At 47.9% G+C, this 13,776-nt stretch overlaps 1 protein-coding gene across 1 annotated transcript in view; it reads left to right on the forward strand.

Annotated features, from left to right (window-relative positions):
• The window catches only part of PEX14 (peroxisomal biogenesis factor 14), an 88,602-nt gene extending 80,143 nt beyond the window's left edge, over positions 1-8,459 (forward strand). The window contains exons 7-9 of the mRNA XM_026715802.2: positions 775-872; positions 3,605-3,696; positions 7,053-8,459. Coding sequence (XP_026571587.2) covers positions 775-872; positions 3,605-3,696; positions 7,053-7,506 — 644 coding nt within the window. The 3' untranslated portion in view covers positions 7,507-8,459. The remainder of the gene's footprint in view (positions 1-774; positions 873-3,604; positions 3,697-7,052) is intronic.
• The last annotated feature ends 5,317 nt before the right edge of the window (positions 8,460-13,776 follow it).

The raw sequence follows: 13,776 nt of genomic DNA on the forward strand, positions 1-13,776 counted from the left end.
AGGAAAGGAAAGGAAAGGAAAGAAAAGGAAAGGTCAAATGTCCCACTGTCAGCTCATGAAGCTTGGATAGGATGTAGATGCAGCCATGACGGATATAAGGGAGGGAGGGAGGGAGGGAGGGAGGAAGGAAGGAAGGAAGGAAGGAAGGAAGGAAGGATCAGTTGTCCCATTGCCAGCTCATGAAACTTGGATAGGAGAGATGCAGCCATGATGGACACAAGGAAGGGCAAGGAAGGCATGGAAAGAGGGAGGAAGGAAGGACGGAAAGAAACTAGCAAACCTCTGGAAAGATCTCCTTGGCCTTTCTGGGGGGTGAGGAAGACAGATCCTGCTGTGTCTTCAGGGGATCTCCGCCCTCCAGTGAGGCCCGGATTCTGCTGGGTTTTGGCCCCAGCTTCCTCCCTGGGCAGCCAGCGAGAGTGTTTTTCCTTCCCTGCCCTGGAGGCAGATAAATTACCCTGACGCTGCACCCATTCAGAGAAGCCGTGCAAATCACAGGCGGTCCTAATTAGAAGGGAGAGGTTTCAGACGGATACCCTGTGAGCTATAGACACCTTTACAAAGGGGAGATAAAGTAGGGACGATACAGCGCAGGTAGGTTACCCTGAGCTCAGATAAATTATAAGCAGTTAGAGGAAGTGGAAGCTGGGAAATAAATCAGACCGGGCGAGAAATGCGGAGATCTGCCGCTCTGCGTTCGAGGAGACTCTCTTGTTCTTTTTTCCTTTTGTGCCTCTCCTGATTTAATCATCCTTTCCCTCTTTCCTTATGCAGTGACTCAGCTCCAGACCACTTTAGCCTCCGTCCAGGAGCTGCTCGTTCAACAGCAGCAGAAAATCCAGGAGTTAACCCAAGAACTGGCTACCTCCAAGGTATCTCGCTTTTCGACGCCCGTACAATCTTTCCAGCAAGTTACCTAAAGTTTTGTGAGCCTTTCCTCTCCCCCCACTCCCAAATCCCAATCAGATGTCTGGAAAAGCCCCCTCCCCCCCAATGAATTCTCCATTGACAGCCCTGTACCAGAAAGGCTGAACGGAGCCTCCATGTTCAAGAGCAGTCTAGCTCACTGCCAGCGCCGACTGAAAAAAAAATCTCAAGGGATCGGTGAATGGGTTTTAATGGAGAAACGGCCAAAAAGTGACTTAAGTGGTCCCCTTACCTCAGGAGTCGGCAACCTTAAACACTCCCAGAACCACAAAGGTCCTAACCAGAGGACCTTCTGGAATCTGGAGCTGACCAGACTCTATGGCAGTTCCCCCCAACCATAGAGTCTCCTCCTAGCGCGGCGTCCTTTTTCCTCTACCTGTCCTAACTGAAAAGCCCAATGAATTGTGGAGCCGACCGGTGACAGGGAGCCCTAGCAGAGGGATGAAAGAGCCACATGCGGCTCCAGAGCCACAGGTGTCGAGTCATAAAATATTTCTATGGTCTTTTAGAGTTGCCATCAGAAAGGGAGGGAGGGGGAAAAGGGGTTTGAAAGAGCAGCGCGACAGCTTGCCACCTGAAACTGCATTCCATAAATGTTTTCAAAGATAGTAACTAGGTGACCGAAGTTTCTGTCGGGGAACATTCTAACTGGAGAACATGATTGTTGACTTTGGGCTATGGCGGTCTCCCATTGGAGAATATGAATGAGGATACACCAGGGGTGGGGGAAATTCTGGGTCAAGGGTGACAATGAATTATGCGCCTCAGAGTCGGCTACACCAAGGCAGTGCCGGACATGTTTACTTCTAATAAATCTTCTTTAAAGTTTTGGAAGTTTGGTTAGAGACTCATGATTTAAATGGGGAGAACTGCTGGGATCCTGACAGCAGGTTGCTGACCCCCTGCCTTACCTCCATCGTTTAGGAGACGGTCCGTGGGGCGGAGGGGGTACACCAGGCGGTGGGGTACACCCCAGGCCAGGAAACCACCACCACCCCATTCGTGTTTCATTTCGTGCCCTCTTTTAGCTGTCTTGGGTGGCCTGCAGCCAGGCAGGAAACAGGATTTGGGTCTGAAGTATTACTATTAAGAGCACATGTCATGCTTTAAGGAAAAGGCAGGGGGGCTTCAAGGATGGGGAAAAGTTCAAAAGACTTGCCCCCTCCCCGGTGTTATTTTTTTAAATACACAAACACACACATCTTAATATAGCAGCACCGATCAAAAACTTTCTACAGAGAGAGAGAGAGAGAGAAATCGAGGAAGAGACTTGGCTGAACTCATCAACTGCAGAGTCAAAAACAAACGGGGGAAAATAAGAGTTTTCTCAGCTGCAATGTTAAGTTTTTCTATCCGCTTATTAGCGGCAGGTTGTAAGCATTAAAAAGAGAGAGAGAGAGAGAGGCTTGAAGCAATTAAAAGAAATCTACACCCAGTTTTGTTTTTTGTTTTTAAAGCGGGGAGGTGAAGGAGAAGGGGTGAAGGCCAGGCTCCAGACATGCATTTTCCACTCAGTGTGTGTGTGTGTGTGTGTGTGTGTGTGTGTGTCTGCGTCTGCTGGGTTGGTTTCCCTGTTATGTTTAAAAGAGGCTGTCTTTAAAAAGGCCCAGATGTTCAGGCTTTCTTTCTGAAATCCTCTGCATCTGGCAGCAGATGCGCCTTGGCAGCCCAGCCGGTTGGAAAGCGCTCTCTCTCCCCTTCGTGTACTTTCGTAGGCTTTCAAAGCGCCGGGAGAGCCAAAACGGTGGCTCGGAGTGGGGGAGATCTGGCATTCCCTGGGGAACCACATCTGGGCCTGCTTTGCCAGCTGTGTCAACGCCAGACCTTGGAGCCCAGCTGTTTAAACCGTACAAGCGGCAACCCGCAAAGTGGAAGCCCTGCTTGGAAATCCCAATTCCATTTGGCCTACAGAGCGGTGCTTTTTTTTTTTTCAGGCGGGTGCGCCCTGCCTCCCATGGCACCTCCTGCTAATTCAGGCCTGCCCCCGGTTCATGATCCTGCTGAATCCGTCACCTGTGTGTTTTCTGGACTTGAATTTCTGCCGCAAACCCTAACGTGGAAGGGACCTTGGAGGTCCTCTAGTCCCCCTGCTGAAGCAGGAGACCCGATACTAGGGGGGTCTTCAAACTTGGCAGCTTTAGGACTTGTGGACTTCAACCCCCAGAATTCCTCCTCCAGTCATGTCAGCTCAGGAATTCTGGGAGTTGAAGTCCACAAGTCTTAAACGTGCCAAATTTGACGGCCTTTGCCTAAACTCTTCTGAAAAAACATCCAGTGGTGGAGCACCCACGATTTCTGGAAGCAAGCGGTTCCACTGGTTAAATTGTTGTAACTAGCAGGAAATTTCTTTAATTCTAGGTTGCTTCTCTCCTGGATTAGTTTCCATCTATTATTTCCTGTCCTGCCCTCTGGTGCAACTTCTCAAATACTACTAAGATTGCTACCACGTCGTCCCTAATTCTTCTTTCCTTTAGACTAGCCAAACCCAAATCCTGCAACTGTTCTTCATACGTTTTTGCCTCCAGGTCCTTAATCATCTTAGTGGTCATTACTTAAACTGTTCTGGACCTTGAGATTCTAATGAGCTGGTGTGGTTGATGGATAGATCAGAGGTCCAGAGGTACGTCGAATTATGCAACGCCTGAGTTTTGACTCCAGCCACTGTTTTGCCTCTTAGGCCACTACATCGACCAACTGGATTTTGGAATCTCAGAGTATCAGTGAGCTGAAGTCGGAGATCTACTCGTTAAAAGGGCTTCTCCTGAACAGGTAGGAAATAAAAGGACCTTTTTAGAATAACTGCTATTGTCACTTTGAATGTACACTAAATCAGCATACATTAAAATGAAATTTTGTTGCCTACGAAAATGAGGACCAGGTAATAGAGCCACATCTCGACCTAGCTAAAACAAAATACAGATTCCTCTGGCTTCAACCTTTGAAAACACAACTCAGAGGTTCCCTTCGACCGTCTGCCTGTTTCTCTCCTCTGAATCCTTCCACACAATCTCTTCGCAGCAGCCAATGGGGCTGGCCTGTCATCCACCATTCGGGTTTGGGGGGGCTACCGATTCAGCGGCTTTACGCAGTTTACGAGAGGCTCTCGGGGTCATTTATGCATCCGGTTATTTTAGATATATATTCAGCTTTGGGGGTCCTCCTAGAATCCCCAGGAGGTGAAATTAAAATGGTCTGTCCTTTGGAAATGGAACAGCTTTAAAACAAATTAGATGCAGGTCACAACACAGATGTACAAAAGTAGTTGCCTTATAATAGGAATGGAATGGAGCGGAACGGAACGGAACGGAACAGAACAGAACAGAAGAGAAAGAGGACTGAAGAATAGAATAGAATAGAATAGAATAGAATAGAATAGATTAGAATAGAATAGAATAGAATAGAATAGAATAGAATAGAATAGAATAACAGCATTGGAAGGGTCCTTGGAGGTCTTCTAGTCCAACCCCCTTCTCGGGCTGGAAACTATATACCCTTTCAGACAGATGGTTATCCAATCTCTGCTTAAAAACCTCCAGTGCTGGAGCATCTACAGCTTCTGGAGGCAGGCTGTTCCCCTGATTAAATTCTTCTAGCTGTCAGGAGAACTGAATAAGGTTGATTTTTCACCGAAGGAACCTTCTAGTTTGACGCGAGCAAGGGCTCCTGTCCAGGGCACAGAATTTGCCCACGGAACTCTGTGCCCCAAGACGTGGGGACAGCCACCTTGCAAAGGAATTTAAGCAATGTGAGCGACCCATAGACACCAGTAGCCCTACAAGGAACAAGGAGGCCAGCGGAACCAGCGAATGTTACAGCGCTCGATTTAATCAACTGGGAGTTTAGGCTAGAGTAGATGATCCTCAGGGACCCCTCCACTCATAGTTTCCCTCTAATTAAAGTAATGAATGAGATTTGCTCCTATCATGCTGAAGAGTGAATCCCAGGCTGACAATGGGAGCCGTGGAGGACCAGGACTCATGTCCAACTATGGAGGTGCTTCACTTGTGGCTTGTCTCAATTATTATTATTTTTTTTCCACATCCGAGGTGCATTTTGCTGTGCAAGGACCACCTGACACTCTGAAAAACTGCAGTGCGGTTTCTTAAAAGGCTGAAAATGAAAGTAGCACCTCCAAGGCGTTCGGGACACCGTAGTATTTGGGGAGAGCAGAAAAGGGCTCCTTTGTTATTTGCCAAATTCTTCTATCACACCGACTCCCTCAGAGGGGAAGGTGGCGCTGATGAGCTGTGGGGAGAAGAGAGGGGCCCCTGAGACAAGCCCCCCCCCCTCTCCCTTCCCACCACAAAATCCCCCCCCCTCCCCCATTTCAATATTCAGTCCTTGCTGGAAGCGTCAAGGCGAGCTAGCACAAGGGCAGCCGTGCTGTATCTGTGTGTCCGCGGGAGGACATCTTGTCATTAAGGAGAAATTCATTTATTGTTAGTGGGACCGGGGGATGTGCGCTGTTGTGCTAATGCAGCCGGGGAGATAAGTGCTCTTGGAAAATATATTTTCTTAAAATAAATAAACAGAGGGCTCCCGGCCCTCCCTCGCTGCCATGCCAGGAGCCCGTGTCACGGGATGCGAGAAAAAAAGTCTCTAAATTGAATTTCTGATAGCATTGACGACACCGATGAAGGATGGGGGGTGGTGGTGGCCGTTGCTTCTTCGCAGGCAGAGGACGGGGAGTCCCAGAGGGGGGATCAGGAGGGGTTCAGGGGTCAAGCATGGGGGGAGGGGGGAGAGTATTCTGACATGGGGACAGTTTTGGGGTGATGCCCAGAAATTCCAGGGAATCCCGGAGCAGGAAAAATAAATATTCCTGCTTGAGGAATGGAACCGCTCCAAGGTCAGTTAGAAAAAAAAGGCTGGATGCCCTGAGACGAATCCTGTCTTGTAACGTGAGCCCACTCACTGCAAGAGAAGAGTTACACTAATACAGTGGCGGGCTTTCCAATATTGCATTTTTTTTTAAAAAAAAATATTTTTGTTTATTACATTCACGTTTCCATTTCTGCAAATGCCAGTGTGCTGTTGTATCAAATCCCATTTAAATAGACATAATTTTATACACCCTGATTTGTTACCATTTTTCTCATAATTATACAATGTAATTCCTTTTGAATATACATACTATTTTACATCATAATTAAACAACCGTTGTTCTCATAGTTATACCATATAGTCTTCACCTCTAGTCACTCGATAGACTATAATTGTCAGGATTCCAGCAATCGCCCTAATTAAATCATGATTCTCGAGCCAAACTTCAAAAAAACTTCAAAGGATTCATTAGAGGCGACATACTGGCCCTGCCCTGTATGAAGCCAACTCTGGCCTAGGTCATTTACAGTCCCCTCTGACCCTGTTTCCCGCCTCCCACCTGGGTGTGTCATCAATCAGGTTCTCCCATTGAGCACCTTCACGGGCTGGGTGTCATCAATCACATTCTGCAATTAAGTATATTCGCAGGCAAAAGCTCCGGTATTTGAGTTACAATCTTTTAAAGATGAGAGTTGGAATGTACTTCCGCTTTCAACTGCTCTTCCCGATTCCCCCAGCCCACCCTTTTTTTTTAATGACAACTACTAAAACAGACACAGGAATGTTTTATGAGTTGACAATAATCTGTAGTCAAATACAATCCATTAGTAATATTACTTATAGCATATATACTTATCTATATCTCTATATATGTATTTACTTCTATTTTGTTATTCTTTTTCCATTATAGAGTTACTGATCTCTGTATCTGTTTTCTAACCATTTGTACAGTAGATCCCATGTTAAATAATACTGTTTCTTCTTTATCCTTAATTTCCATCATTAACCTGTCCATTTCGGCACATTCTAATGTTGTTTTTAATACCTTTTCATCTGTAGGCATACTTTTCAGTTTTTCCAGTTTTGTACATATGTGATTCTAGAATGTGATTGAATGCCCTTAAGACGTCCTTCCCTGGAAGCTGTAGAAAGAAATGTGTGTGTGTGTGTGTAGTTGACCCTGAGATGACTTCCTATTGCAGTAATTGGATTGGAGTAACTGAATAGTGTCCCTCCCAGAAATTTTTTTTTCCTTCTCTGTCTTCAAACAAATAAGCTTTTTCCTCCCCTTTCTCCTCCAGGAGACAGTTTCCTCCCTCGCCATCAGCCCCCAAAATCCTCTCCTGGCAAATGCCAGTGAAGCCCACTTCCCCTTCCAACCCGGTGACCAACAACCACAACACCAGCAGTGATATCTCTCCGGTCAGCAACGAGTCCAACTCACCTTCGCCCGTCAAGGAGAGCCACAGCCCCGAAGGGACCAAGGTGGGTTGCCACCTCTTGAGCCCCGCGGAAGAAGGGGAGCCCGTGATCGACCTGACGGGCCAGGTACGGATGGAGGTACAAGGGGAAGAGGAGAAGCGGGAGGAGCAGGCCCGTATAGAGGAGGAAGAGGAGGAGGAGGAAGAGGACAATCGCCCGGACGAGGAGGATGTCCAGACAGAGGATCGGCGAGGAGGCGACGGGCAGATAAACGAACAGGTGGAGAAGCTTCGGAGGCCCGAAGGTGCCAGCAACGAGAACGAAATTGACTAGCTCGGGGCGCTCCCACCGTTCTCCCCCCCATCTCGATCTTTCTTCGCCAAGGCTCCGATCGTCCCCTTGCCTCACTTCTGTGGTTCGCCCGATCTCACCCCGCCAAGCAGGTGACGGGCCCTACCTCTCCCTCCCGCCTCTCCCCGCTTCCCCCCCATTCCCGTCCGGGTCTCCTCTCGCTCTCCTTCGGCAACCGGACCTCCGTCCGTGGGCCCAGCCGCTCCGCCCATCCGCCCCCCGTCCCCAAACTGACTCCCACCCATCCAGCTGCAAGCACAAACATTTCCATTGGCGGGTGGGGATCCTCATTCCCCCACCTGTCCTTCATCTCGGGGGCGGGGGCTTCTGGTCTTCCTCAACCCCCTCTTTATTTATTGCATTCTGCCTGGCTTTGCCGATGACTCTTGCGGAAAGGTTGCTGGTGCCCGAGAGGCAGCTTGGGGATTTCAGGCGCAAGACAACCCTCCCCTCCCTTTCCCCCTCTTTCTTGCACCCCTTTCTCTCCCCCTCTTGCTTTTTCCGCCCTCAGAAGCTCTGCCTGCCGCTCTCCACGGATGCCCTTCTTGCCCAGGGAGACCCCCGCTTGGCACGGTTCCCCCAGTGGAGCTAGGTCCATCTTCCTCGTTGATGGGGAGGGGTCCCCGTGTGTGTGAGACCCTCCCCCTCCTCCTCCCACCCTCCCATCTTTGGCCCGGTTGGGTGGAGGAAAGAAAGCGGGCTTGAGAAACCCCAGTTTTCTGGCGTCGTGTCCTCAGGTGTCGCCGCGGTGTTGGTTTCCGTTCCCGTCATTAAAAGAGCCCTCGAAACCAGTGACAAACATCGCGGGCCTCCTCTTATTGCTCTTCGCCCTCGGCAGGAGGGCCCAGCGAAACATGCTCATCTGTGTGATCATGTATAGGATTCCAGTATAAAATACGACTGTATATAATTGTAATAAATATGAGTTGACACTGTTTCACGCTCGGTGGTGGCTGGTCTATCTCTGCCTTCCTTTCTTTTTCTTCTCTTCTCTTTTCTTTTTTCTTTTCTTTTATTTCCTTCCTTCCTTCCTTCTCTCCTTCCCTCCCTCCCTCCCTCTCTTTCCTTCTTTTCTTTTTTTCTGTCTTCTCCTTTCTTTCTTGCTTTCTTTTTCTTTCTTCTCTCTTTCCCTCCTTTCTTCTCTCTCTCCCTCCTTTCTTCTCTCTCTCTCACTCCTTTCTTCCTTGCTTTTTTCTTCTCCCTCCCTCCCTCTCTCTTTTTTCTTCTTTCTTTTTTCCTTCTTCTCTCTCTCTCCCTCCCTCCCTCCCTCTTTCTTTCTATCTTTCTTTAGTTATTGACTGTTTTCACTTGAGAAAAGGAGCAAACGGACTTGGGATCTTGGGGGAGGTGGGATTGTGTCGCTGTTGGATCCGTCAGAAAGCAAACCAATTATTTTAGTCTCAACAGCCGGAATTCCTCCCTCTTCCTTTACAGAGACCTTCTCTTTTGCTATTTCTCCTTTAACTCTGTGGTTCCTTTTCTTCTGGTTCTGGATGATCGTAGAAAACGAGGCGGCGTAAATCAGGGTTCCCTCCACCCCCCCACCCCCCCCAAGGGTCAGCTTGTGAGAACAGACAGCTCTTATTCTCACCTGGGACAAAGAATTTGGGATTTTTTGCTTTTTTTTTTTTTGCTATTAAAAAGGGGGGGGTGGGGGCTTTTAAATTAACCAGGTTGATGTGTGTTGGTCTGCCAGGTGGCGACTTGGTTCCCATTTCATACCCAGCCGTCATTGTAAGTTTGCCCATTTTAGAATCTTGCTTAGTTGGTGAACCAAAGTCAACTCTGCCATCATCCACTCACTCACCTGTTTGTTAAATTGTGGTTTAGGCTGCAGGTGGCTTCTTAAATTTGTCTGTAAAGCGGATTCCCTTTTTTAACTCTCTAAAAAGCAAAGTACCCAGTTTACCTGTTGGGGAGCCCAAAGGTGATTCTATTTAAATTTATCATAGCAACGAAGATGTCTGCAAGGGGAAATGAAATCCCCTCTGTCTGTGTGTGTGCGTGTGCCTGTGCCTGTGCCTGCCTGCCTGCCTGTGCAACTATGTACAAGGAAGGAGGCCCTATACCACACAGCTCCTCATCTAACCGATTGAATTGCAAAAAGCAAATTTCTGGCTAGGAGATTGCGGGAAGCATATTTTTTAAAAAAAAAACACACACAAAAAAAAATACCAACTAGGAGCCAGCCTCTGCTGAGATGGCACAACTTAATAGGTCCAATCATTACTTAGGGGGGGAAATCCTTTAAAAACAGAGACACCCCTCACACACACACACACACACACACACACACACACAAAGGCAGGTAGAATAATGGCCAAATTTATTTTAATTTTCCTTCCCCCACTTCGAATTATACTTGCAGCCGGTTTGATCCCGGAGCATTGATCTCGCAGCTGCCTTGCTTTGACCTCCGGCAGATACGAGCACCGGGGAGTTAGTTCCCCACGGTTTTCTCCCCCGAAACCGCCTTGTCGGGCCAAGCTCTGGATATCTCCGAGTCCTGTAGATAGCTGGCTGGGGCAAGGCAGGATCATTTTATGAATCCCTTCTTGCAAACTGTGCTCGGTCTCGGGACGGGGCCGCCTAGGTGAGGTGCTCTCCTCCTTCTGCAGAACTACTCCTGCACGGAGAGAGAGAGAGAGAGAGAGAGAAAGAGAGAGAGAGAGAAAAGAGGGGTGTCCCTGCCTGTTATTCCCCTGTCCCTGCCAGCCCCAAGTCTGGTACTGGAGGGGGAACACGTGCAAGAGAGAGAGAGAGAGAGAAAGAAGGCAAGAAAGAAGAGATTGTCCCACTACTGTATTTAGACCTGTTATTGAATGTGGTGATTTCTCCTTCCTTAAATGGATGAAAAGGCAGGCAATTTCCCCCCTCTTGCTCTCTCTCTCTCTCTCTCATGTTCACGAGGAACGTTAAACATTTTGCTAAAAGAGGGCAAATCTTTTTTCTCTCTTTTTTTTTTGAACAGGGCTCGGGAAGCACGTTTCCCCCCCCCCGCTCCTCTCTTCTTCACCTCCCCGCTTAGCCGAGAATCCTTGTCAGATACAAACAACAGGTTCAAGCGCAGGGAGAGATTAGGCGTCACCCCCAAAAAAGAAGAAGAAACAGTCCAGTCCAGGTGAAAAATGAAGGAGCAAAAAGGGAGAGTTTGGAAGTGGAGGGCAAACTCAGATCGTTGAACTTGATAATCTCTGTTGTTGTTGCTTTTTCCCCCCTTGGTGGCTTATTAAAAGATCCAGCTGAACGGGGCTTTTTTTTTTGGAGGGGGTGAGAGATTGGCCTGTATCTCTCCACCTCCCCCAATTTAAGACCAGTTTAAGGCACAGGCTGCCCTTTGGATGAATTATTAAAATCTCCAGGCCATCTATGTTTTGCTCATCTTCGTTTCTGATTTTGGATTATTATTTTTTAAATTTTTAAATCCAAAGTCAGCCTTTGCTCTGGCTGCTTGCATGTCGGCTGTTTTCTTTCGTTCATTGTAAAACATATATATATATTTATATATAAAAAAAATTTAGGAAGGGGCCCTGCCGTAATTATTGGGCTTGGAAAACAAACCTGTGCAATTGGGATATTTTTATTTATAAAAATATTTCCCCTTTCCTAAAGCAGAGCCTTGAATGTCACGCTGGAAAGTGAAGCATTTTCTTAAGTCAGGTCAAACCGCAGATGGGGAAGTGGTCAGCCGGAAAGGCAACCGTTTACATTGCAGGCAAAATAATAATAATAATAATAACAAAACACTCAGCTTTGTTTCCAACTAGAAACTCTTGCATTTGGGGGGGTGTTCGTTTGGCTTGTAAATCTTCATCGGTTGACTTATAGGCTGCCCTTCCTTGAGGGGCTCAAAGCCACTTGCTGAGCGCTCTCTTTTCCTGTTTTTTTTTTTTTTTATCTCTAACAAACCACCTTGTGAGGTAGGTTTGGGGGCTGAAAAAACAGTGACCGGCTCATTTGAATCGATTAAACTTGAGTTTAATTTGCCCCCAGGACCAATGCTGGTTACTCGCCTCTCAGCAGTTCTGTATCCCTGCTTGGGATTCCCTCTGTCTACTTTTTGGGGGACAAAAATCGGCCTTTTAAGGCCGTGAGAGGTGAAACGATAAACCATGGTTGATAAGCCCCAGATAAACCGTGTGGATACAATTATGCTATAAGCCCAAACCACACAAGTTTGTTGGGGGAGGTTTTGTGAAACAAAGCCAGCTCTACAAAGTGTCGCTTGCTTGACTCTTATGGGGTGTTTGTGTGTTTTACCTACCCACAAACACAAGTCCATCAGCCAGGCTTTAGGTTGTAACGTTTGCGAGCCCCAGGTGTGGCTGCGGTGCTGTGCCAGGTTTTGAACGTTGTGTTGTTTTGGTTGTTTTGGTTTTAAACGGTGAGCCTCCCCGCTTGGCTGTGTGATGTTCTCTGAGAGGAAGGAGGGAGAAACGTGCTCTGTGTCCCTGCACCTTTGATAGCTGCCCATGGCAAACTTCAGTCCGGCCATGGCCTCAGGGCTGCATCAGTTGGATTTCAGCCTGCTGCCTTTAATACGTAACTGGGGTAGGGAGGGTCAGGGACCTTCCCTCCTGAATGAAATCTTCCCTTCCCCTTGAAATCGGAGGAGGAGAAAGGAGGAGGCCGTAGCCAGGCTGGAAGAGAAAGTCCAGCTCTTTTTTTCTCCCTTTCCTTAGAAAAATAATATCTGTCACCCAAATAAGGTAAAAATATTTGAAATGGGGCAGAAGCTCGCTCGCTCACTCGAGGGCTCTTCTAGAAAAGGAGATTATCCCGTATTTTCTCGGCAAGGCTTTATTTCGGTCGTTTCGCAGCTCTCCTTCTGGGCACGAGAAGCTCAGAGGCTTTGCTGGCATCGTGGGCACCGACCCTCCCGTCCTTCCTCTCCGACCGAGCGGGCGTCCTGCGGAGGGATTTAAATTCATGGGGGCTCAAAGAGACAGTCGTGCGGCCCAGGCCTCCTCCCTCCCCCTCTCCATGCCCGGGTGGCACCCCATAACACCCTTCACAGGCTGGAGTGGTTGCCCTGCCCCGTTTCTTCCATTTTTTTAACCGTGAATTCCGGGAAGATTTGTTCCTGGTGCTCAGAGGTGGCATTTTGGGCAAGGGGAGACGGTGAGCCCTGTGTCATCCCCAAAAAGATGGGGCTGGCCTCTTGGGGGATCTCTGGCTGTTGACTCAAAATCCTCCTGTTTCTTTGGGTGGCTTAATTTCTTTCGTTTCTCCCCCGCCAAAGAGGAAGAGGGAGAACTGTCCTTTCCCCTCTTCCGCCTTTCATGCTGGGACTTGAGGAGTTTGCCTGGCCTTGAAAACCTGCCCTTCAGATGTGTTGATATAGAATAGACTAGGAATAGAATAGAAGAAAGAGAATAGAATACAATGGAGTATAGAATAGAATATAGAATTGGATTGGAATGGCAATGGCAATGGCAAGGGAGATCAAGTCAGTCTGGACGGAGGCTTACAATCTTTCAGGACCCCTGGGAGGGGTCCTGGTTTTTCCACACTTGGGTGGCAGATCTTAGCCCATCTGCTACCTGGCACCCTGTCTGAATAGAAGAGAAGAGAATTAGAAGTAGGAGTAGGAGTAGAGTATAGAGTAGAATTAGAGCAGAGTAGAATAGAAGTAAAGTAGAGTGCAATGGAATGGAATGGAATAAGAATTGGATAGGATAGGATATGTTGCCAGGAAGGGCCCCCAACTTTTGCTTGAGTTTGGGGGTGGCCCGTGCAGTCTTTTCTCAGCCCGGATTTTCTTGAGGGAAAGTCGCCCAAAGCAAGACGTTCCTGAGCCATACACACAGTCAGCTTCCGGGTCTCCGTGGCATAAAATTCACGGTGAGAACAGAGCTCCTTAGACGTTTGATGAAATGGCTCGTTTAATACAAGAAAGAGGGATTATTTTCTGTAAAATCACCCTGGACTCTTTTCAGGATTGCCCTCTCTTTATAGCATCCTGCAGAAAGATTTTTCAAGGTGGGATGATTTAGTCGTTCCAGTCCAGCTGAGTGCTCCCGAAGTTTTTGCTAATTTCAGTTGGCTTTTTTTCCAAGTTGCCCCCAAGGAGACAATTGATTTGTCTTTACGCAGAAATTTCTCAAGCCTTGGTTGTGGTTGTTTTTCTCCCAAACCACCTGCAGATCAAACTTTGAAATTATTCGAACGCAGTGCCCTCCGATGCCAGCTTCCCCAGGTCGTTTCCACGAGTTTTAACTTTCTGTCATCGGAAGAAAGCAGCTAGCTCTG

The sequence above is a fragment of the Pseudonaja textilis genome, chromosome 18, assembly GCF_049901715.1.
Source record: "Pseudonaja textilis isolate UNSWEBS1 chromosome 18, rPseTex1.2, whole genome shotgun sequence".
Taxonomy (NCBI): domain Eukaryota; kingdom Metazoa; phylum Chordata; class Lepidosauria; order Squamata; family Elapidae; genus Pseudonaja; species Pseudonaja textilis.